This window comes from Bombus terrestris, chromosome 3 (genome assembly GCF_910591885.1).
Source record: "Bombus terrestris chromosome 3, iyBomTerr1.2, whole genome shotgun sequence".
In the NCBI taxonomy this organism is placed as follows: Eukaryota; Metazoa; Arthropoda; class Insecta; order Hymenoptera; family Apidae; genus Bombus; species Bombus terrestris.
In genome coordinates this window covers 18,484,977-18,506,046 of record NC_063271.1, presented here as the reverse complement: position 1 = coordinate 18,506,046, position 21,070 = coordinate 18,484,977, and the positions used below count along the sequence as shown (strand labels likewise).

Here is a 21,070-nt window from a genome sequence, read left to right as displayed (position 1 = left end):
TATTACATTCTATGCACAATACTTTATTTTATTTATTAAATTAAAAAAAGTGTAAATTGCAAAAGTATATTTATTATCTCCTGCTTTCCAAAAGCAGTATTCTGCAGAATCCTGATTACCACTGACATTTTAATGATAAAATGTAAAATTATAATAAATAAAATGTGTAATTTTATAATTTACTTGTAATCATATTTCTTTATCATTTTCTTGTTACTGGAATATAATATAATAATAGGTGTTTCAATTTCAGTATGCTAGTAACTTCATGCAATATAGTAGGGTACTCGTCTAACTTGGATTAAAAAATGTGTACTCACATAATATAAAATTTATAAAACTTACCACCACCAGAATTCCAACAGTTATCAGTCATCCCTGTTTATCCATCTGTAAAGTTGGCACTACATTATTACACTGACATCCAATTTGTTCTATTATATCACATCACAAATATATTTGTCAGGTATATGCACTCTCGATGCACTTTTATCTGTCTTGCAATCTTTAAATAAACTCCTAGCTTCGTTGAATCTTCTTACACCAATGAGAGCAAATATTATATTAATAATTTCACAACACTATCAGCACACAATATCAAATACATTAAAATAATTGTAGATTTCCATATTCAATAAAATTTCTGTGACTTATCTCTTTAAATATAATATATTTGCAAAAACTATTCTATATAACGCTTAAGTAAATGTACCAATAATTAAATGTAATGTATCGATATATAATTACTGAATTCAACAATTTTCATTTATTTCATTTTTAATAAAAACTATATTTGGGAAAAGAATGGTAAAACTTTTAATATTATTTAATATTAATTGTATACCATATCCCTTTTGTATTTCAATCAGATACTCTAATGCATTATCTTATATATACATAATATTATTGAATTTTATTAAATAAATTTAACTGAAAGATGAATTATTTTCAAGGTATAGACAGAGCGTTGGTATCAGATGCACAGCAAAATATTGTTAGTTAAAAATTGGAATCACTACAAAAAGAATTTAATAACAATAATTATCTAAAACATTAGAGATTTTTAGGTAAATTAATTTCCCAATTTTGTGATAATATTTTAAGTGTAAATTTCATACAAAAATTTAGTATAAACATATGTACCTGTATAGAACCTGTATAGAATACTATATCATTCCAAAAATCTAAAATCACAATTTAAATATAATATTTTAGGTAAAACAACTCATATTTTTCTTTTTCTACAGTGATAAATTTCTTGAATAATAATCTATATTGCTATATAGTAGTAACAGTTAGAAAAATGACTGCCATATTAACCCTAAGTATATGTTAGGCAAACAAGAACACATCTGAATGAGGGATGATTGGTCAAACGGCGTAATAAAATATAAAATAATTCATCAAAATTTCATCGTAATTATATTTTGAAATGATCGAAATTCACGTAGATAAGAGTCTTCATTAAATATTAAGGAGAGGTTATGAAACCTTGTAAATAAAAGAAATTCAGGGCAAAAGCAGTACGATATTACAGAATGACTACAAATTTGTACAAGTTAAGAGAGAATCGAATCAGTCGAAACAAGATATTGAACCTGTTGTGCGGCGAAATCCTGTATCATAGCCATAACAGTTAGCTTAAAACTTGAAATGAAGTATAAAGAAGTACGAAGTATTTTTGTCGCGCGATCAAATCAGTGAGCCACCCCTCGCATTTTTTCAGCAACGCATTGAGAATATTCGTTTGACAATTTTAGTATGTTACCATATATGATCGACAGAAATTCATTACCATAACAAATTCATGAGATAGTATTTAATGAGCTAAAAGATTTCAAAGGAGTAGGTTACTTGGAAACTAGACTTGACATCATGACGATTCTTACGAAAGCACAGAAATGATCGTGATACATGTTTATGAACGATTTGTTCATAAATGTACCACAGGGTATCTCTGTATTGTCTGTATTACACTGTTTCCTCTCCACCCCTCCCTACCCTTATTCTTTCCATCGCTACTTCCTTAGATAATTCTATCTTTTTTGTACTGACCAACAAGGTTACATGCTCATCGATGTGAAACAGTGTATGAGTCGTGTTCATGAATTTTAGTGGTCAGTTAACAAATGCTCTGTCTTTTAACGTACCTTGTAAAACATAATAAAACACCGTTTCTTCCTCCTACTTAGTTTTTGTTTCTTTCCTTTTTGCTCTAACTAACTACCTCTTTCTTTCTCTTTCACGGCATAGCGCATTTTGCTTATCGAAAGAAAGGGGAAAACTCATCTGGAAAATGGCTGCCACCAGCCAGTTACCGATTTATCCCTTTCTTGCATAGCTAGTTTTAATGTGGATAGTAATAAGTAAGAAAACATAAACGTTGCGAATACTCTTTGGAACTAACACGGCAGATCGTTGTTATGATCAGAACACCGATTACGCGACAGCACAAACGTATATTCTAGACGCCGGCACATACACGTAATAATCGCACTACTTGCTACTCCGAGAGAGTATACGTACTAGTTTTTTCCTCCAGAAATCTTACGGCAAGTTTATCTTTTGTCACTTATATATACGGAAACAACGCGCCACTTGTTAACACGATGATTTATCACAAAAAAGTCACTGCAGCGAACAATAACCATCAGCGTCTTAAAATCACTCCAATTTTCTTTTGCACGTATTTCAACGACAGTGACGTCGCTTCACCATGGCACTCGCACGAGTTTCTCTGTCTCACTCGCATCAATAGTCTCTTTCGCCACCTTACGACTTCGGGTATTATCGGTGAACTACGATGTTTATTCGGCACATCGGCTGACCAGTCACTGTTCACACTCAGATCGTCTCTGCTCTCTTCGTTACCTATTACATAGCTACTTTCGGATAGTAGGCACTGCTGTCGCTAACTAGTCTTCTAATTAATGAAAATATACGTAAACAAATTATTTCGAACAACTATAATCTACCTTCCATTTAATTTATTATTTTGTTCAAGAAAGTTATTCGTTTATCTCTGAATAGGAAAAATTGTCCAATCTCTTTTACGGAATTCACATCATACTCATTAATCTATTGTACTTAAGCACATGCAATACAATATATATGTATATGAATGCCTATGCATGCACTGCCGTATTATGTTCATAAAAGAACGATATGTGTATTTGATCTTTTACAATGAAATTGTATCAATTATGTATATATACATATATACAGATTCATTCTCATTTCAAATTACCATTTATGTCCTAGTATCATGATTTATAGTATTATTATACTGTGGCGTATTAGTCTTTTTCATATCGAAGATTTATTCTTTGATACAAGAAATCCTACATTTTAACATAGATACACACGAAAATATACATTAGAAATATACATAAGATCATAACCACAACATTAAGATTCGTAAAAACTTCGATGAATATAAATAATTGTATTTCTTTATGAACTCAATTCACATTTTTATTTAAAATTCTACAAAATTGTCTGTAAAACATGATTCATACATAAGAATATAAATATAAATAAACTACATCTAGTGTAAAGGTGAAACGATAACAAGATAGCCTTTATCAATGTGAATTATTTAATTATACTTAATTTTATTTTTTCGTAAGGGTATAACAAATTGTATAATTAAGTCTTTGAACCTGCAGTTCGCTTAAAATGTTACTTAGATCGATATTTCTTTTTATAGATGTTGATGTTCCCTTTCTATTAATTATTGTTTTAAAAATAATTTCACATGTAACTATATACTCTGAATGCATGTGTAGTTCTTAATAGCGTTTGATAACTTCGCATATTCTTTTAAAGTTTTATAAAATAAAATAAATTTGATTGATCATGCATTTGTTAATCATGAGGAAATGCAAGTTTAATAATAGACTGATTGAATTCAATATATTTCAAATTATTTTTAGAAGATTATCATCTATTAATTATGAGTAATTCTGCATGCTGATCAACTCCAGTCTGATTTGAACTTCAACTTTATCTTTTTATAGCCGAAAATGTCTCAAAAAATTTGAAAGTATAGTTTGTTATTTTTAAGTGATATTTTTTTATTATGTATTTTTAAATAGAGTTCGAATAAATACAATGGTCCTATTTTATTAGTATTCATTTAGAATTTAATTAGAACTTTACCTTATCTCGACTGTCTATTGTTACGTACGATTATTATAAGGAGAAATCATAATGTAATGAAGGATGGATTTTTTTAATCTACGAACAGAATAAAGGCGCAATAAAAGATATGTATGTATGAAAATTCTGAATGAAATCAAGAAAGTTGTTCGTAAACTAGCACGACATTAAATTCGTTTCATTACTTTATATTATTATGAGAAAAGTAGCGAGTTAAATAAATAGAACATATGTTTACATGAAATTTTTAAATTACTTTCATGTTCAATTTATTTCCGAAGTTATTTCCATACAGACCGTATATAAGGTATCCTGAACGGTTGGGATCAATTTGATATAGAGTATTTAAAAGAGTAAATGAACTCATTTTTGAAAATGTTTTATTAACGAAATATTTAAAAAATTGAACATTTATTGTGTCAATTAAGTAAAATTGTACAATTTTATAACTTTCGAGTTTTTGACTTGTAAACTAATAATCATTGTTAATTATTACTCAATTATTACACACATGATTTTTCAAGTCATTACGTTTAAGCTACGACAGATGTTCAAAAATTTCTTCTTCTGCAACAATGCAATGTAAACTTTCACTTATCAAACTATTTGTTGTATATATTTCTAGCGTACTAAGGCCTGTTATAAATGGATTTGGAATATATTACTACAACTTTTTCTTAACCTCGTACCATCAACTATTTTATATCGTTTTATAGATAAACATTACAGAGTATTAAATCTAGTAACAGTACCCTATCAGGTAAATTAATATTCAGAAAATTCATCATTAAGTAAGATCATATATATGCATTTTTTTCTACTAAGAATTTTCTATGAATTGAATTGCTAGTATTGACTATGTTTGAACGTTTCATGATTGATCAGTTGTAAAATATTAACTCTTGCCTGGATTAATCGAAAGATGATATTTAATGGCTTATTATCGGGCTATTTTTCAAACGAATTATTACTCATTTACTCATATATATTTTATCTTTTATAAATGATTTGTTGATAAATTTCTAAATATAAAAAGATGAAATTTCACCTAAAAAGCTGTAAATCAGGAAATTATTTACAATTTTCGGGCGACAAAAGAATTTAACATGGTGAAAATGTTAACAAGAAGTACTTAAAGTTGAAGATGCTATCTTTCTAATTAAATAAAAAAATATTTCTTCCGTTTGCTCTTAAAATATAAGAAATTCAAGGATATATTTACGTGATATTTTATATCCACAATTTTTTGGATCGAATTAATCGAATAAAACGCCAGGGCAACGTTCGATATCAGACATCTGGTTTATATAATAATTTTTCGTACAGTACACAATTTATCAGCCATTTGAGGTAAATATTACAAATTAACAAACTTTATACTTTCTCACTCATCCTTCCTAACATTTATACAGTACATCATTTTTAATTAATATCAAATAATATGTATGTAATCTCTTCTTAGCTTTAATATTAATAAAGATTTCAATGAATTAAAATTTGTATAAAGAACAAAAAATAAAATAATAAATATATGGCACATATAATACATTAAGAAAATAAGATGTAACTAAATATTAGATTAAATAAAATGCAAATACTATCACATCTGGGGAACCCTGTTTTATGAATAAATAACTAAATAAAAATTAACGAAGTTTTTACTTTACACATTATAGATATCTATGTATATACACAAACAAAACGTCATCATTTATAATTGGTGTAAAATACAATAGATTTTACATACACTCATATATGCGGTGACTAGTACAATACAGTTTTATAGTGTGAAAGCCAAATACATACATACAAAAAAGATTTCTTACACTAATAAATTTCGCATAACTCACCTTTTTACAAATTTTAAACCTTGTGCCAGGAAATTTGGCACGTATACATAATAAATAAAAGTAATTATTATTGTGTATCATATTTCTGTGTTAATGCGAAATTCTGATAATTACAGACAAAATCTCACAATTGTCAATTTACTTATCGTTATAACCAATTTGCGTACATACATCCATCATCAATAACTTCTTGCAACTTCTGTAACAAAATTGTAATGGATATTTATAATTATATGAAGTTTACTAATAGGCAATGCAGTTTTACTTAAATATTTTATATCTTGCTATTACTATTTAAACTTAATTGGCAAATATTTCTAATTGCAAAAAATTATTTTAAACGCTTGAATTAATTTGTTAAAATATTGTGGCATAATTAGTTAATGAAACAAATTTCTAATGAATTCCCTATCTTACTTAAATACATTGTTGACTGCTTATCTATTAATCTAACATAATGTAAATATTCTATATATTTATTATAAGCGTGGAATTTAGGTTCTTTATATTCCGTATATAATTTATACAGATACAGCAGTATATTATAAATAATACATTACTGTTTTTGGTTTCGAGATTATAAAAATCATTAAATTGTTTAAACATTTTTGCATAGAAAAAGATTACGTCTATTACACATATCTTGGTTTCTCTAGTTTAATAAGATGTATAAGATTAACGCGCGTTTTATATTTTGTAGAGAATTTCTAACATTTTATACTTAAAATTAAATAAAACATTTTACATTTTAAAACAAAGATGGTAATCTGCGTAAAAAGTATAAAATATATGTACAGAGCACCTTATTTTAATTTCTTCATGTTATTATCTCTGAAGCTAATTACTATTAAATAAAATGTGGTCTGCCTTTCGAAAAAAAAAAAAGAAGAAAAATATAATGTGTATTGAAATATTCTAAAATAATGTCATAATTATAATATTATTGAAATAGTATCGGTTTCAATCGGATATTTAAATACTTTCTTCCATTTTGTCTCTCTCTCTCTCTCTTTCTTATATATTACTACACACGCATACACACACGAAATAAAGGTCCAGGTACTTGTCAATAAAATATATCTTACCGCATGAATAAAAATAAATATTGTTGCAAAATAATTTATATTTATTTAATAAGGTCACTATTACTCGATTAGGAAGATCACAACAATCATGAGAAGAAAATAATTAACGAGTTAATAAAACGAAATATTAACATAAAAATATACATTATACCTTTCTTCAGCACATTTATCACATTGATACATTCTATTATTCAAAATTTTATTACAAGTACTTATACTATGTGGTTTCTGATTTATACTTTTCCTTACATAATCTATTTCTGAGAAGTAGCTAACTTCTCTGTTTTACATACATGCTATTTGCATAGTATGAATAAATTACTTTTATTCTATCATATTTATTTAGAGATAGTAGATGTACCATCACTCTTGTAGGAGTCGAGAAAAAATGAGAGTCCTGACAGCAAAAATCGAACCCGCCTCATTCGTACTTTGTCGGCTAGCCAACTGCAACCTATACAACTCCGCTAAGGCACCCTCGATGATTCCTCATGTTACTCCTGTCTATTAGATATGGAGGCTCCGATCTCATACTTTTTCATCTGGCAAAGGGTCATCCCGAAGTGAATTACAAAATTCTTACATGTACGAGTTTTATATTTTGGAAGTTAATTCACGCGTATTGACTTTTTTTCAGCTGTGGATGAGTGTTTAACGAGTGAAGTTAATGAAAATGTAATAATTTTCTATATATTATTAAGAAAAAATGGCCTTTCTCAGATTTTATTGCCGAATTTGTCTATTTTCACTATTTCTCTATGTCTACTAAACCTCAAGGTATTGGACTAAGTAATTTCAAGAGCGATCTTTCGCCCACTAATGTGGATGACTTCTGTTAAAGAGAATACAAACTCTTCCTATTAATTTTTAATAGTCACTTCGAGATGATTCCTTGTGCGTTTCGAAAAAAATGTTAGCTTCATAATCATTTTAACAAATAACTGGAATTTGTATATCGTTTCGTATTAATCCGCAACCATCCCGAAATTTGTATTACTAGTAGATACATTAATTTCTTCGTTTTCAACAGCAGTTTTATTAGTTATATTTGAAAGTGTTTGATGCATAGTTGAGGTTTGATTGTCAGCAGCCTTTCCTTCCTCTACTGGTTGAACTGTCGTTAATGTACTCCACCAGTTAGAGAAAGCTCCTTTAGCTTGTGACAGTGCACCACCTAACAAATAAGACAACTATCTTTTAATTTATCTGAAGAATTGAGATTTCTCAAAAAATGATCCTGAGAGGAATTTCTTTCCTGTTGTATCGTCTTGCAGCTTTGAATAGTCTATTACCCTTCTGAACAGGTTTTTCCTATAACCATTGGTGCAAAAGATATATAATGAATATGATCTAATAATTCAAGTGGTACAATATCTACAGACAAATGTTGAGAGTTTCAAGAATTTAAAAAATGTATCGTTTGTTCTCAGTATTCATATGTCGTATATTTTCCATTCCATTTTGGAAGATGCGGATGATGTCATCGTCTCATGCAGTAACTTTTGTCATGTCCTTTAATAGCAGTGGTAACATGCAAAGCAGTCATTAAAAAAAGATGACAGCCTTGAAAATAATCTTTGCCACATTTCATGCAATAACATTGAGTTATAATTGTGATTTTACAATTTCGTATGGATTAAATTTTTTTTTTTTTACTTTACAATATTAATGTGAGCCTGCAGTCTGCGATATCAAATACAGGTTTCGGTATCTCACGTACCTCTATTGTAGTAAAAGAATCAATTTCAAGCGATGTATTTACAATTTAAGTAATGCTTGAAAAATAAACATGAAGTTTGTCGTGGATGATGGATTTAATATTCTTTGGAATTGTAGACGCATTACATATAAAACTCGATGATAAAAGATTTCGCAGAATATCAATTTTTGCAAATAAATGGTAGACACTTATTTAAAAAAAGAATTCATTGTCTTTTAACAATATTTTCACGGCATCCATTCGATGTTTCGTTACAGAGTCTTGGAAATGGAATTTCGATGATTCAGCGAAAATTATAACATTTGTTAATGAAATGTTTTAATCAAATATTTCAATACGTTTTAATAGAAACAGCATTTCTCTCCATTTTAATATATAAATATTAATAATTCTTAGAAATTATTAAGATCAGACTGATCGCAACTGTGATTAATGTGCAAATCATAATATTTTTGTACCGGTCGGTGATTATCGAAAACGGGGCTGGTTTGAAGTATTTCTTGAGAAATTTCTTTACGATTAATGTAATCTAGATCTTTACATTGCTAGCATTGATAATATGAATATTATTTCTTAAGTTATTTTCACAAATAAAAAATTGGAAAGGGAAGAAGGTTATTGTATAAATAAATTTACAATCATTTATAACCTTTTTCTTTCCGAAAGCAGGCTATATCATCTTTCTCATGCAAATTTATTAACGGCTTAACAAGTTTTTAACAAATTTTGTATACGTCTTGAATAGCAACCAATTAGTCCTGAAAATTGTTTAAAATTCTTAAAAGTACTAAAAATAAACAATTCCTATATTGCTTGAAATTCATTTAAGAATCCTGGAACGTTTGAGGTAAAGATACGAGAAGAAGAAGAATGAGAGTTACGAGTGGAGAAAAACAGACACAGCAGAAAGAAATAAACGAATAAAAAGAAACTAAAAAAGTGAATGCAGAAATGAATAGACAAAAGCATGGAAGAAAAAGAAATATATATATATATATATATATATATATATATATATATATATATATAAAAGACAGAAATAATATGTATAGTATAAATCATAATATACATTATGCAAAATAAATATTATGAAATAAAATTTGTTACTACGGATATATCTTTCCTTTAAATACGTAATTAAAACGCAAACGAAAAAGAAGTCCTTTTCTTCAAAATTAATGCACAAGGTTCCTTGCAATTCGATTGATACTCTTCTGCCAGTTCTGATTGCATCGATCGAATCGAATACTGTCGTACTACTCGTGCGTTTTCATTAGTTAGAAATTGAAATTTTACTTTAGATTGAAATAACGAGATAATTCTAATTATTAAATTGTAAACCAATATTAAACATAACATTGACTATTTTATTGTATAGTATTATAATAATGTAAATGCACGAATATATAATAATCAATATAGCTACTACAATTATCTTAAGAAATACTGTAGTCCTACCACTGCCATCAATTCTAGTTATAGTCATTAGTTATAGTCAATTATAGTTCTAGTCATCAATGCTAGTTATACATGTATTTATAATAGGGCCTTGCATTATGATCAGCACTTAGTAAATACACTAACGTTCGTTAATTCTAGCTATAGAAAAATCGAAATGGTAAAAACCAAATGTTTAAAAATCTTAAAGGTTTGATGATCGCGAAATCGACATATATTATTATGTCGATTAATAAGTTATTAGTTCAATAATAAATGTTGCAATTTATCCATCAGCATTGCTAGTAACGCATATTTTTAATTTTACGAATTTAGATTCTTATATAATGGTAAATATGACCTTATAGAAATTTATGAGTTGATTATTAATAAAACATAAATAATTTAGTTTTTCATATAATAATAAAATTTGTTGAATTCACATTTGAAAAATTTTGTAAAAATTTATGAATGGATTGTTAATAAAAACGTTGTAGGCCATTTAACCTTTTTACATAATAATAAAATTTATTGAACTCTCATTTGAAAAATTTTGTAAAAATTTGTAAATCTTTTTACATAGTTTTATTCAAAAAAATAAAAAAGGATCACAATTCCTTCCTCAAATATATTCTTATATTATATGGAGATATTTCTTATTGTTATCTTAAATGGAAAGATCTGTATACATAAATGAACTTACCTACTGCTTTCCCAGTTGTTGCAACCGCTCTTCCAGTTGATGCCATTGCTTGATTTAATTTTCTACCACTTTCTGTATTTTGCATTGTACTAGAATGAATGTATTACTTTAGTTCGATATATTTATTATCCCATTTTTTATTATCGTGATTATTAGATACTTACTGTGATAATCGTAATTTCATATCTTGCACTGATAATTGTCCTGCAAATGGATGACCTGGTTCTATATTATTAATTTCTGGCTTATTAGAATTACTCCATATCTTATAGTTATTCGTCGAGCGCCAAGCAGCTATAAATGCAGAATTGTAATGATCAGACTGACGAGTATCTTGCTGCATAGATGTTCTCAACATGCTCAATAAGTAAACTCGAAATTGAGTTCTAATCCATTCGTCTCCACCTTCCCATCCTACACCATCCAAAAATATATCTTTGCGTGGCTCTGCTACATGTCTGACTATGTAATCCGCAAATCTCAAATCCTCAGTTGTAAGATGTAATTGCCTCCTTAATTCTGGATCGCTTGTTTCTATCCTCGTATTTTCAACCTTAACACGTTTTAATAAAGCAGATTGTCACTAGTACTATATCTTTTTTCGAAAAAAATACTCCATTTAAAATTTACCTCTACTAATACATCAATAAGTTGTTTTTTTTGTTTAAATAAAACATTTGTTGCACCCACTATATATCCTCTAACATTAATATCTGCCAAAAGATCTAAATATGGTAAAGACAGGTATGGCAAACATAGGTAACCCTTAAAGATATTAATAAATTATTAACAATTTATCATATTTTACATACAATGTAGATTATTGATCTATATCCTCGTACCTTTGTAAATATGTTTAAGGGTAAACCACACAGTTCCGGATTTATATGAGCAATTTGAGTAATATTATTTGTCAAACGTGCGTCCGAAAGTGCATCGTTACTTGTATCACGTGGCAGTGTATTATCAGTGTCTGTTGTACTTAATGTAATTGTATGTATACTCTGTACCCTGTGTATATTGTCATTTGGCTTTGAAGAATATATAGAATTATTTTCTTCCGCATAAGATTTGGTACATTCTTGTGCTGATTCAACTTCAATAACTTTCATATTTAAATTTTCATTTTCATTATTATTTTTTTGTACTGTTATATTTTTAAATTCATCCATACATTTACCTTCCATAGTTTCAATATCTTTATTATCGTTTATGCATAATGAATTCCTATCTGAATTACCGTTAATATGCACTGCCATTCTATCAGATATGCTGTCTTTGACACAATTTGTAGAAGATATATTGTTATCAATGCTATTTATTGATATTTCTTCCTCATCAAATGTAGGAATAGGAGACATGGGTCTAGATGGTCTAAAAAATACAATGAAATATAACTCATAAAAATAATATAATTAAAGGAAAGTAATTCTTTTCTCTTTTCATATTAAATATACTACCTGACACATGCAGCTTGTTGTAAACCGTGTTCTATCATGCCAGGATACAATGAGAGTAATGTTAATATTGTAGCGCATAATGGTTGAACTGGTGATTGATAAAAAACTATTTTTTTTTCTAGTAGAAGTAGTTTAAACAATAAAAGAACTTTATGGCGAAACTGCAATATAAAATCTCTTGCAGATAATCCTATAAATATAAATTTTTTTTTAATATGAAATATATATTCAAGCTATCTCCATCTGAATTGAAAATGTTTGAATGAAATAATTTTGATTCTGATGATACTTGTTGACAATTGAAAATGAAAAAAGTAGTTACCAACAAAGATTTGTGGTGGTATTTGACTCTCACAACTCATACAAGAATTAAGGTGATGATAAGTATCTTCCAATAATGATACTTTACTAAAGTCACCTTCTTCAAAATATGCATGTGTTATCAATGCCATTTTTACTTGAATATGACCATATAATGGTAAAGTGCTTAATACGCACACAGATTTTTGAACTGTACCTCTTGTTATATCAGATGTACGATTTTTTAATTTCTGAAAATACATAAATGTTTAAATGGTATCATTTTTCATAATATAAAGATATACAGTATGGCAAATATACACAACATAATTGACAAGAATGTGGTTCTTTTATAAAAGAGGAGGTAAGGAAAAACTCTTTTGATCAGTTGTATGGTTTTCGAGAAAAAAAGCTTAAAATTTTATATTGTAGTACAGATATTTTACTGCATACTTTTTCATGGAATCAAACTTTAGACATTTATTTACAATGCAGTTGATATATAAACAATATTGACATATATAACCATCAACTAGCCATAGAATTGTTTGGCCTCCTACCTGAATTTGCACATTAGATGATGTTTAATGGTTTATTGTGATGCTAACTTCCAAATGAACCACATGCAACAAGTAAATGTAATGATGCTTTTCTCAAACTTTTAAAAACAAAATTTCATCTGGAGAACTGTAAAATAAGAAATTACTTAAATTTTTTGATATTAAAAATATTTGCCAATACTAAAAAAAAAAAACATATATCTATATATAAAACTAAAGTTTTTTGGTAGTTAAATATATCAAAATCAAATGTTAACAAATTTTGTAGATAATATCTTCTGAATTATTGAGTTTCCGAAATATTTTTGTAACTTTGAAATACTATGTAAATATATAAAATCAAGATCGATTAAGTATGTTTTATCAATATATTTGTCTTTTACCAGTCAGAACAAGACCGATTTTGTATATCTATAAAAGAAAAATATATATTGGTAAAAGACAATATATTGATAAAACATATTGATAAATTTTCCTATGAGCATCATAAAACTGATTATAATATTGCAGATTTATTTAATTACATAAGGTTTATTTTCAAAACTATTTTTCTCGAAAATTACACAACATACAACAAAATATATTGAAGTTTGACATTTGAACATTATTAAGCTTGGAAAAAAAAGATATTATTACAGTTGTTGTTATTCTCTATTGGAACTCATTTTTGCTTCAATTTAAGATTTTTACTGCACTTGTGATTGCCACCAGAGCAATCTACCAAAAAAATAAAACAAGTTTAAGCCATATAAAAAATAAAAGATTTAATATTTTAATTACCTCAACAGGAATTTGTCTAAAACATGAAATACCATATATTGTACGTTTTGGATTATTCAAACTAGGTAAATGAAAGTAAACTGTATCTTCGTCATAATTATGAGATCCATCTGGTAAAGCAAGGGTTGGTAAATATTTCCAACCTAATGGACATTCATTCGGAGCTCCAGGCACCAAAGGAGGAAATGAATACTCTACCTAATAATAACATATAATACCATTTATAGATATTATAAATGTAAAAATGTTTATAGTTAATTAATTTCGAAACATTATTTAGTAAAAAATACAATTATAATATATTATATATAAAAAGATGACAAGATTTAAACATTACAATACACCAAACAGGATTTTATCATGAAAAATACATAATACAGTGTTTCAAAAGACAAGATTACTAAGCCTTTTTAACTAAAATAGCGAGTGACTTACTTGACATCCTTTTTTATGATGAAATCCAACGACAATTACATGAAGTATTGGTCCAACTGATTCTGCCATATTTTCAGAATACGTATTACATAAAATTTATATATAATGCAGAATTTTTTTTCGTATTAATTTATTTATTTAAAATGAGAAAAATATACTTTTCTGTTATCAGTCGAACTACCCACACTTAGCACGCGTTCTCAACCACCATATTAATTTCATGACTACCAACTACACTATTTATTCACAATCTAGTTTAAGTACAAACATGGTACAAACCATAGTGAAAATAAATCTGGCAACAATGCTTTAATATAAACATAACCTCTGCGTAAGGCCTCCCGCGACTTTATGAAATATCCACGAAAATGTTACGTACTTCAGACGTAAATATCTTAAAATAATATGTTGGGAAAGATGTGGTTATGGATGTCGTTGAATTTATTTTTTCATACTCTACAAAGATATTGAAGAATAAATATAAGATTCTATTAAAAAAACATGCTAATGACCTTGAAATCTCGTAAAAACAAAAGTGACCGTGAGAAAAAACTATTTTCAGCCTCGTATGTAGTATGTGGACCTTGAAATACTATACCTTTGTCCTAATAAGTTTTTAATATAATAAATAAGACAGATTTAGGTGATCCCATTTAGTTGGGCTATCCTGTATGACAATATGACAGTAATGAATATTGCTATATGTTGTTGATATTTATTAATTTTTTACATGGTAAAAGTAATAAAAAGTGTAGTAAATATCTGAAAAATTTCTGGTAAAATTAACTGTTTCATAAAAATATATATTTAAAAGTTAGAAAATTATATATTTATAAAATTACATATTTTCTGTTTATAATAATAGCACTCCATTTATAAAATGGAAAAAAAATAAAGTTATATATGTATATATCATACGTATATATATACATGTATATATCATATGTATATATCAAGTTTATATATATACACACACATATATATATATGCATATATGTATATATGTATATAATTAGAAAACAAATAACTACTCAAGTGTAACGAAGAGAGATATAAAGAGAAATCTTTTATTATACAATTAGTTTCAATATTCTGAAAAGCATGTACAATTGTAAAAAGTGAAATAATTTAATTTATATTATATTGCAATTAGATATTTTGTTTTAATGTTTTTAGAATGACAGTTATAGATTTCAATTAATTCAATTAAATATTTTCGTTAAACATAGTAGATATTAACAAAACTGGCATTATTATACCAGCAAAAAATATTATCAGTTCTATAATGACTTGACTTCGCCAATTTATAGCCTTGGTCTTTTTATGTATATAATCTGTCTATAGCAGTGTCCTGCAGCACTGTTCTTATTATGCTCCATTCAAAATTGTAAGAGCATTGTGTTCATATTTGGTCAGAAAGATTAGTTTGTTTTCTGCCATCAGCCTCATAGCTGCCTCTCTTCCCTATGTTAAGGTGAAGGAAGAGGAGGAAAAGGATGGGTGGAAAGAATTGAACCCTGGAAGACGCGCTACCTGCGTACATTAAATCCCCGTGTTCCATCTGGTCCAATAGGCATACGAAGAACATTACTTGGTAGCCCACTGCTGCTTGGAGTTATTGGTTTTGGTTGAATTTTATTTATTTCTTGCATTAATTTTTCCTCTGGGCTTTTCTCTTCGCCTAAAATTCTTTTTCTTGCTTCCGCGTATTCTTGTTCCCTCTAAAAAATTTTTAATTATACAATTTTTATAACACTTTTCATGTTAAAATAATGAAAATATACCTGTTTTAAAGATTTAATAGGTTGTTTTGGTTTATCCCCATTCACTAATGGTCCATCACCACTACCTTGTGAATCTCTTGTAGGTCTTTTCAATATTTTTACCGTTGGCTTTGGAGGTACATATTGAGATCGCATACCATCTTCCCCTAACATTATCATCCTGGTACTCGTATTGTGACTGGTTTTGAAGCTAAGGCATTACAAAATGATATATTGAGCCATAACCATATTTATACTGTTAACATTTTTTCATTTGTAATACTTCACATTAAGCAATTAAGTAACAGTTGTAAATTAAAATTGTGCATTGTAAATATCTTTTTATGTATTAGTGCTTTCATGCTAGCAGTTTTTTATTCATAGAATTATATATTACTTTACATATTGGGTTGAGTGGAAAGTTTCCGCTTTTTCCATTATAGATAGCATTGTATTATTTTTATACAAATTGAATTGTTCAATCAATGATATAATCTCTGATATTTTCTATTATGCTCCCCCAATATTCCAACAGAGTTTTTTATTCCTTCTCTATAAGAATCTCATTCCTTTCCCACCTAGATTTTACAACAATCTGAATGAATGGCAACCAAATGACACTATGTTCAATGAATATGGAGCATTATAGTATAATTTCCTAGCTTAATTCTTTTTCTGAGTTCTAAATTCATCACATGTAAACAAGTAATCTTAATAAAACATGATTTCTTTCCTATTAACCCTTGCTTCTCCAGTGCTTTTTCTCCAGGTATCCACTTACTTGTGCCAATTATTAATACCTTATTTCGAAGTCTTTAATTTGTTTACAAAAATTTGTAATAGATTATTTCCTGTGTGTATTTCCTGATCAAGTGTTTTGTTTTCCATTGGTTTGTAGTACTATCTTTTTCAAGCATTATCATGAAATATTTGCCTTTTGCTATATGTGACTATTGAAAAAATAATTTCCATTACTGTAGAATTTTCAATGTATATTTTGTTACATAGTTTGTTTTCTTTTCTTTCACATAGCGAATACAGAAAGTATATATAGAGTTCATAATCATTCCAAAACAACAGTGTATTTCAACAATACATATTTGGAACATATTAAAATTTCATTATAAGGTTATTTACAATCTTAATATAAGATTATTTACAATCTTTGTCATCTATAAATCATCTTTATTTATTAATTTTAGTTTCTTCAATAATGGTGCATCATATATATCAAAATCTCCTGATTGATATTTTTGAAATCATATTTGATACATTCAAATCTTAATAATACATTCTCCATATATTTCACGAATGTTCTTTATTGTATATATAATTGTAGTGCCCTTCTGAAACTCATAAAGTAATAAGTATCAAATATGAATTTGAAACATTGTTTAATGATTTTTATAACAAAAGAATAATTGAATAAATCAAGATATAACTTCAAGCATAGAACATGTAATAGATAAGGTTATGAAAAATAAAAGGATAATGACTAATGAATTACATAATAATGTTGTAACTATATTCTATAGCAAATTCAATAACTTCTCATTCAACCCAATATTTAACACATGATAATTCTAAATTCCAGGTTTATATTCTTTTTAAATTTATGTATATTTGATATTTCTAAACCTACCTAGAAGATTCTATTTCGTCTAATGCTTCTACTGCATTCAACTGAAGGGCATCTAATTTTTTATCAAGCACCTAAAATTTATTGAATATTACTTAATTAATTTGACTATTATTAAGACATAGAAATATTCAATAAAATAATGTTATTTAATACAACAATATTGAACAAAAGTATTAACATAATATGCAATTCAGTGTACAAATATTTAAACTGTTAATATTGCCTCATTTTCTAAATATTCTGTTTGAATTTAGATTTATGTAATACTTTTATGTATATATCATACATTATTTACTTTGTTTGTGTAATTTTGTTTTCATATTTAAATAAGAAAGATATCGTGGATGAAGATCTATATAAATTCTTTAATACAGTTTTTTAATACTTACAAACTTATGCATTGACTCATGTATTGTATCAGTGCTTTTGTTCTATGTATATTTCAGTAATAATCTATTTAGAAGATAGAACTCTAAAATATTTAATGTTCTACATTTTACATATCTATAAAATTAATAGATATATCAGTATTAGAAAGTAACATACTTTAATTCAATCAAAAATATGTATTTTCAAGTGAAATACATTTTTATTTTCACTATTATCATTAACCACATGGATACTTATTTATTTAACAGTAAGTAGTTTTATATGAATATAATTCGCAAAGATAATCTATTTCCGTGGTAGCAATATGTAAATTCGTATTATTGACAATAATGAACTTAAAATTAACATTTTAGGTACGTCTGCCATAGTATAGGTTAAGATAATTATTTCATTATCAAATGAAGTTTAAATAACACGATCTCAAATATTATGTAAAATAATTCACCTCTGATTCTTCAATTTCTTCCCAACTTTCAAGAATGTCATCCATCGCTGACATTTTTCGAATTATGCACTTATTTTTAACTCTTATAAATCACCTTGAAGAATGTAACAACGTTCGCACGAATCGAGGGACGTATAAATGTGCATAAGATTGGCATATGTATGTATCTTATGGTAAGAGAAAAATTAAAATATTTGTCTTATGTCATATTTGCCAAATAAAGGGATCAAATATTTCCTAGACTAAACTTCTTTTTGGCGCAATGTTCAGGGTGCTTACACCAAATTGTTTATAAACATTAATTAATAAATATGAATTTACTTTAATTGATGTTAGTAATCGACTTAAACATGATATTGAGAAGGCAGAATAAGACAAAATTAAAGACAAAATTAAATAATCAAGATCTACAGAATATGTCTAAATAAATACGTTTATTCAAATTAAAAATTTTTTGTAAAATTTATATAAATAAATAAAATCTATTTGATAATAATATTGATTATTAAACATTTATTTATTGATATATTATTCAATTTAAAATATTTTATCGTTTTTAAGAAGCAATAATTTTTATTGCAAATATTAATATAGCAGATTTGAACAAGTTTCAGTACTTTAGTTCTGAAAATATTTAATCCCTAAAAAGATTTACTTAATTTATTAAATTAAGATTAAAAATATTTTTTATATGAAACATATCAATATCACATTTGATCATTACCTGATTTCCTAAATGATCAAATGATAAAGGTTTTTGACAAGGAGTAATAATTTTCTTACTTTCTTTATTTTATAATATGCAAATAAGTTTCAAAATTTTGCAGGGACATAGATTGCAATGAGATTTTTTATAATAATACATAATTACTAATATATGTGTTTGTAAAATATTAGTAATAAAATATTATTCATAAGACATAAAAACTTTTAATCATTTTTAAGAAATTTGAACACTATATAAAAATTAATATATAGTAAATGCTGTTATGATTGCCTATATAAATAAAGTGTATTATTTATTCAATGACTGTTTCTCTATTTCCTATACATATGATGTTTATTATATTATATAAGAATTCCTTTTATCCATTTTAGCCTTAGCTGTTCCCGGATAGTATAATGATTCATCTTTTTTATAGAATTCTTAGCTTCCATGGTGGCTTGGTAACGTACAGGGTCAAGTTTTCCAGTATTGTAAACTGTTCCATTTTCATGTATATAATATTCTGTTAAATCATCGACTGTATTTGGTAAGTCTTTGGGTAATTTTAATGGAATAATTTTTACTAGATGTTTTACTCTCCAAAGCATAGCACAAATTTCTGGCGTATTCTTTACGAATACTGGATCTTTTTTCTGCAAAAGATGATATGGAGCACAAACAAAGTTAAAGAAAGCTATAAATTAATTTAGAGTTAAAATTTAAATTTAAGTTTAATTTATTACTTTCTCTTCAAATCCTAAATTTTTAAGTATATTTTTCTCCCAATAAGGATTGCCCTTCCAAGGTTTTACTCTGTGAACCATCAAAACTTTTGATGGTGTAATTGGAGGATCTACATGATCTTTTGTACTGAAACAAAAAATAATTTTTCACCAACAATTTATAAACACAAGTAAAATATGATATTTTTTCTTACACTGGAAAATATTTAATTTTCTCATATGTGACAGCATCTTTAAGCCATGCTTTTGAATACTGTCGATAACCACGTACAAATGTTAATAAAATGTTTAAACGACTTTCCATTTTTTACAAATCTAAACTGCGATTATTATTAGGTTATGTTAGCTAAAATCATAACATGTGAAGTACAGAACAAACCTGACATCTTACGAGACTTCGTATCACCACAGACGTGGTACAGAATAGGCGTGACATAAGATGCTTTTTCGTGTGCAATGTTTTGAGGTTCCTCTGATTTATTTATCATATTTGTGTTATATGCGACATCAATATATTTAGCAGCGATCTGAATTAATGGAAATCATAAACGAAGCATAGAATTGGATACTTCTGCTTTAAAAACTTGCAACACGATTTATGGATGACTCAAAGAGATAAATTATGCTCAATGAGAAGAACAAAAGACCAACGAAAAGAGCAAAAAGTCCATAAAAAATTTGCTTCTGTAGATAGATATATCGATTAAATATATCGATCTTCACAATATACTAAAATTAAGGCTTCAGAGTAACAATACAACTTAAAACTCATAGTTAAAAGGAAGACTTGAAATTGAGATTTAAATGTAAGGCTTAACTAAAACTTAAAACTAAGGCTTGAATCTTAAAGATAAACAAAAAATAAGTTCCTCGCTGTTCCTTGTCATTCA

The 21,070-nt window shown here is 27.2% G+C and overlaps 4 protein-coding genes across 15 annotated transcripts in view; all 4 read right to left on the bottom strand.

The window, feature by feature from the left end:
- Nucleotides 1-2,782, bottom strand: part of LOC100650987 (serine/threonine-protein kinase tousled-like 2) — a 31,194-nt gene extending 28,412 nt beyond the window's left edge. For 2 of the 8 annotated variants that reach the window (XM_012319227.3, XM_012319232.3), the window contains exons 1-2: nt 2,151-2,781; nt 346-390 (exon numbers count right to left, since the gene is read on the bottom strand). In XM_012319227.3, coding sequence (XP_012174617.1) covers nt 346-376 — 31 coding nt within the window. In that variant the 5' untranslated portion in view covers nt 377-390; nt 2,151-2,781. Of the gene's footprint in view, nt 1-345; nt 582-2,150 lie in introns of all 8 variants that reach the window. The other 6 variants (XM_012319240.3, XM_012319228.3, XM_048404491.1 and 3 more) reach the window with 6 other exon arrangements.
- Nucleotides 2,783-5,444: 2,662 nt separating this feature from the next.
- Nucleotides 5,445-14,784, bottom strand: LOC100651547 (late secretory pathway protein AVL9 homolog). Of its 3 annotated transcripts, none has more exons than XM_048404495.1 (9): nt 14,492-14,784; nt 14,057-14,254; nt 12,739-12,967; nt 12,417-12,606; nt 11,799-12,330; nt 11,587-11,721; nt 11,121-11,509; nt 10,957-11,045; nt 5,445-6,210 (listed from the first exon to the last, which is right to left on the bottom strand). In XM_048404495.1, the coding sequence occupies exons 1-9, from the start codon at nt 14,558-14,560 to the stop codon at nt 6,191-6,193; spliced, it is 1,851 nt and encodes a 616-aa protein (XP_048260452.1). In that variant the 5' UTR covers nt 14,561-14,784; the 3' UTR covers nt 5,445-6,190. The 3 variants fall into 3 exon arrangements, with proteins under 3 accessions (XP_048260452.1, XP_003402877.2, XP_048260453.1); XM_003402829.4 differs by having other exon boundaries at nt 5,445-8,270; nt 14,492-14,781; XM_048404496.1 differs by lacking the exon at nt 14,492-14,784 and adding an exon at nt 13,277-13,403 and having other exon boundaries at nt 5,445-8,270; nt 14,057-14,195.
- Nucleotides 14,785-15,544: 760 nt separating this feature from the next.
- LOC100651664 (SUZ domain-containing protein 1) lies at nt 15,545-19,151 on the bottom strand. Of its 3 annotated transcripts, XM_012319241.3 has the most exons (5): nt 18,732-19,149; nt 18,286-18,400; nt 17,897-17,967; nt 16,276-16,465; nt 15,545-16,212 (listed from the first exon to the last, which is right to left on the bottom strand). In XM_012319241.3, exons 2-5 carry the CDS (start codon nt 18,295-18,297, stop codon nt 16,021-16,023), a joined length of 465 nt encoding a protein of 154 aa, XP_012174631.1. In that variant the 5' UTR covers nt 18,298-18,400; nt 18,732-19,149; the 3' UTR covers nt 15,545-16,020. The 3 variants fall into 3 exon arrangements, with proteins under 3 accessions (XP_012174631.1, XP_003402878.1, XP_048260445.1); XM_003402830.4 differs by lacking the exon at nt 18,286-18,400 and having other exon boundaries at nt 18,732-19,146; XM_048404488.1 differs by lacking the exons at nt 17,897-17,967; nt 18,286-18,400 and having other exon boundaries at nt 18,732-19,151.
- A 573-nt stretch (nt 19,152-19,724) lies between these two features.
- Nucleotides 19,725-20,551, bottom strand: LOC100651783 (39S ribosomal protein L30, mitochondrial). Its single transcript, XM_003402831.4, has 3 exons — nt 20,375-20,551; nt 20,181-20,307; nt 19,725-20,090 (listed from the first exon to the last, which is right to left on the bottom strand). The coding sequence occupies exons 1-3, from the start codon at nt 20,482-20,484 to the stop codon at nt 19,800-19,802; spliced, it is 528 nt and encodes a 175-aa protein (XP_003402879.1). The 5' UTR covers nt 20,485-20,551; the 3' UTR covers nt 19,725-19,799.
- Between the last annotated feature and the right edge of the window lie 519 nt (nt 20,552-21,070).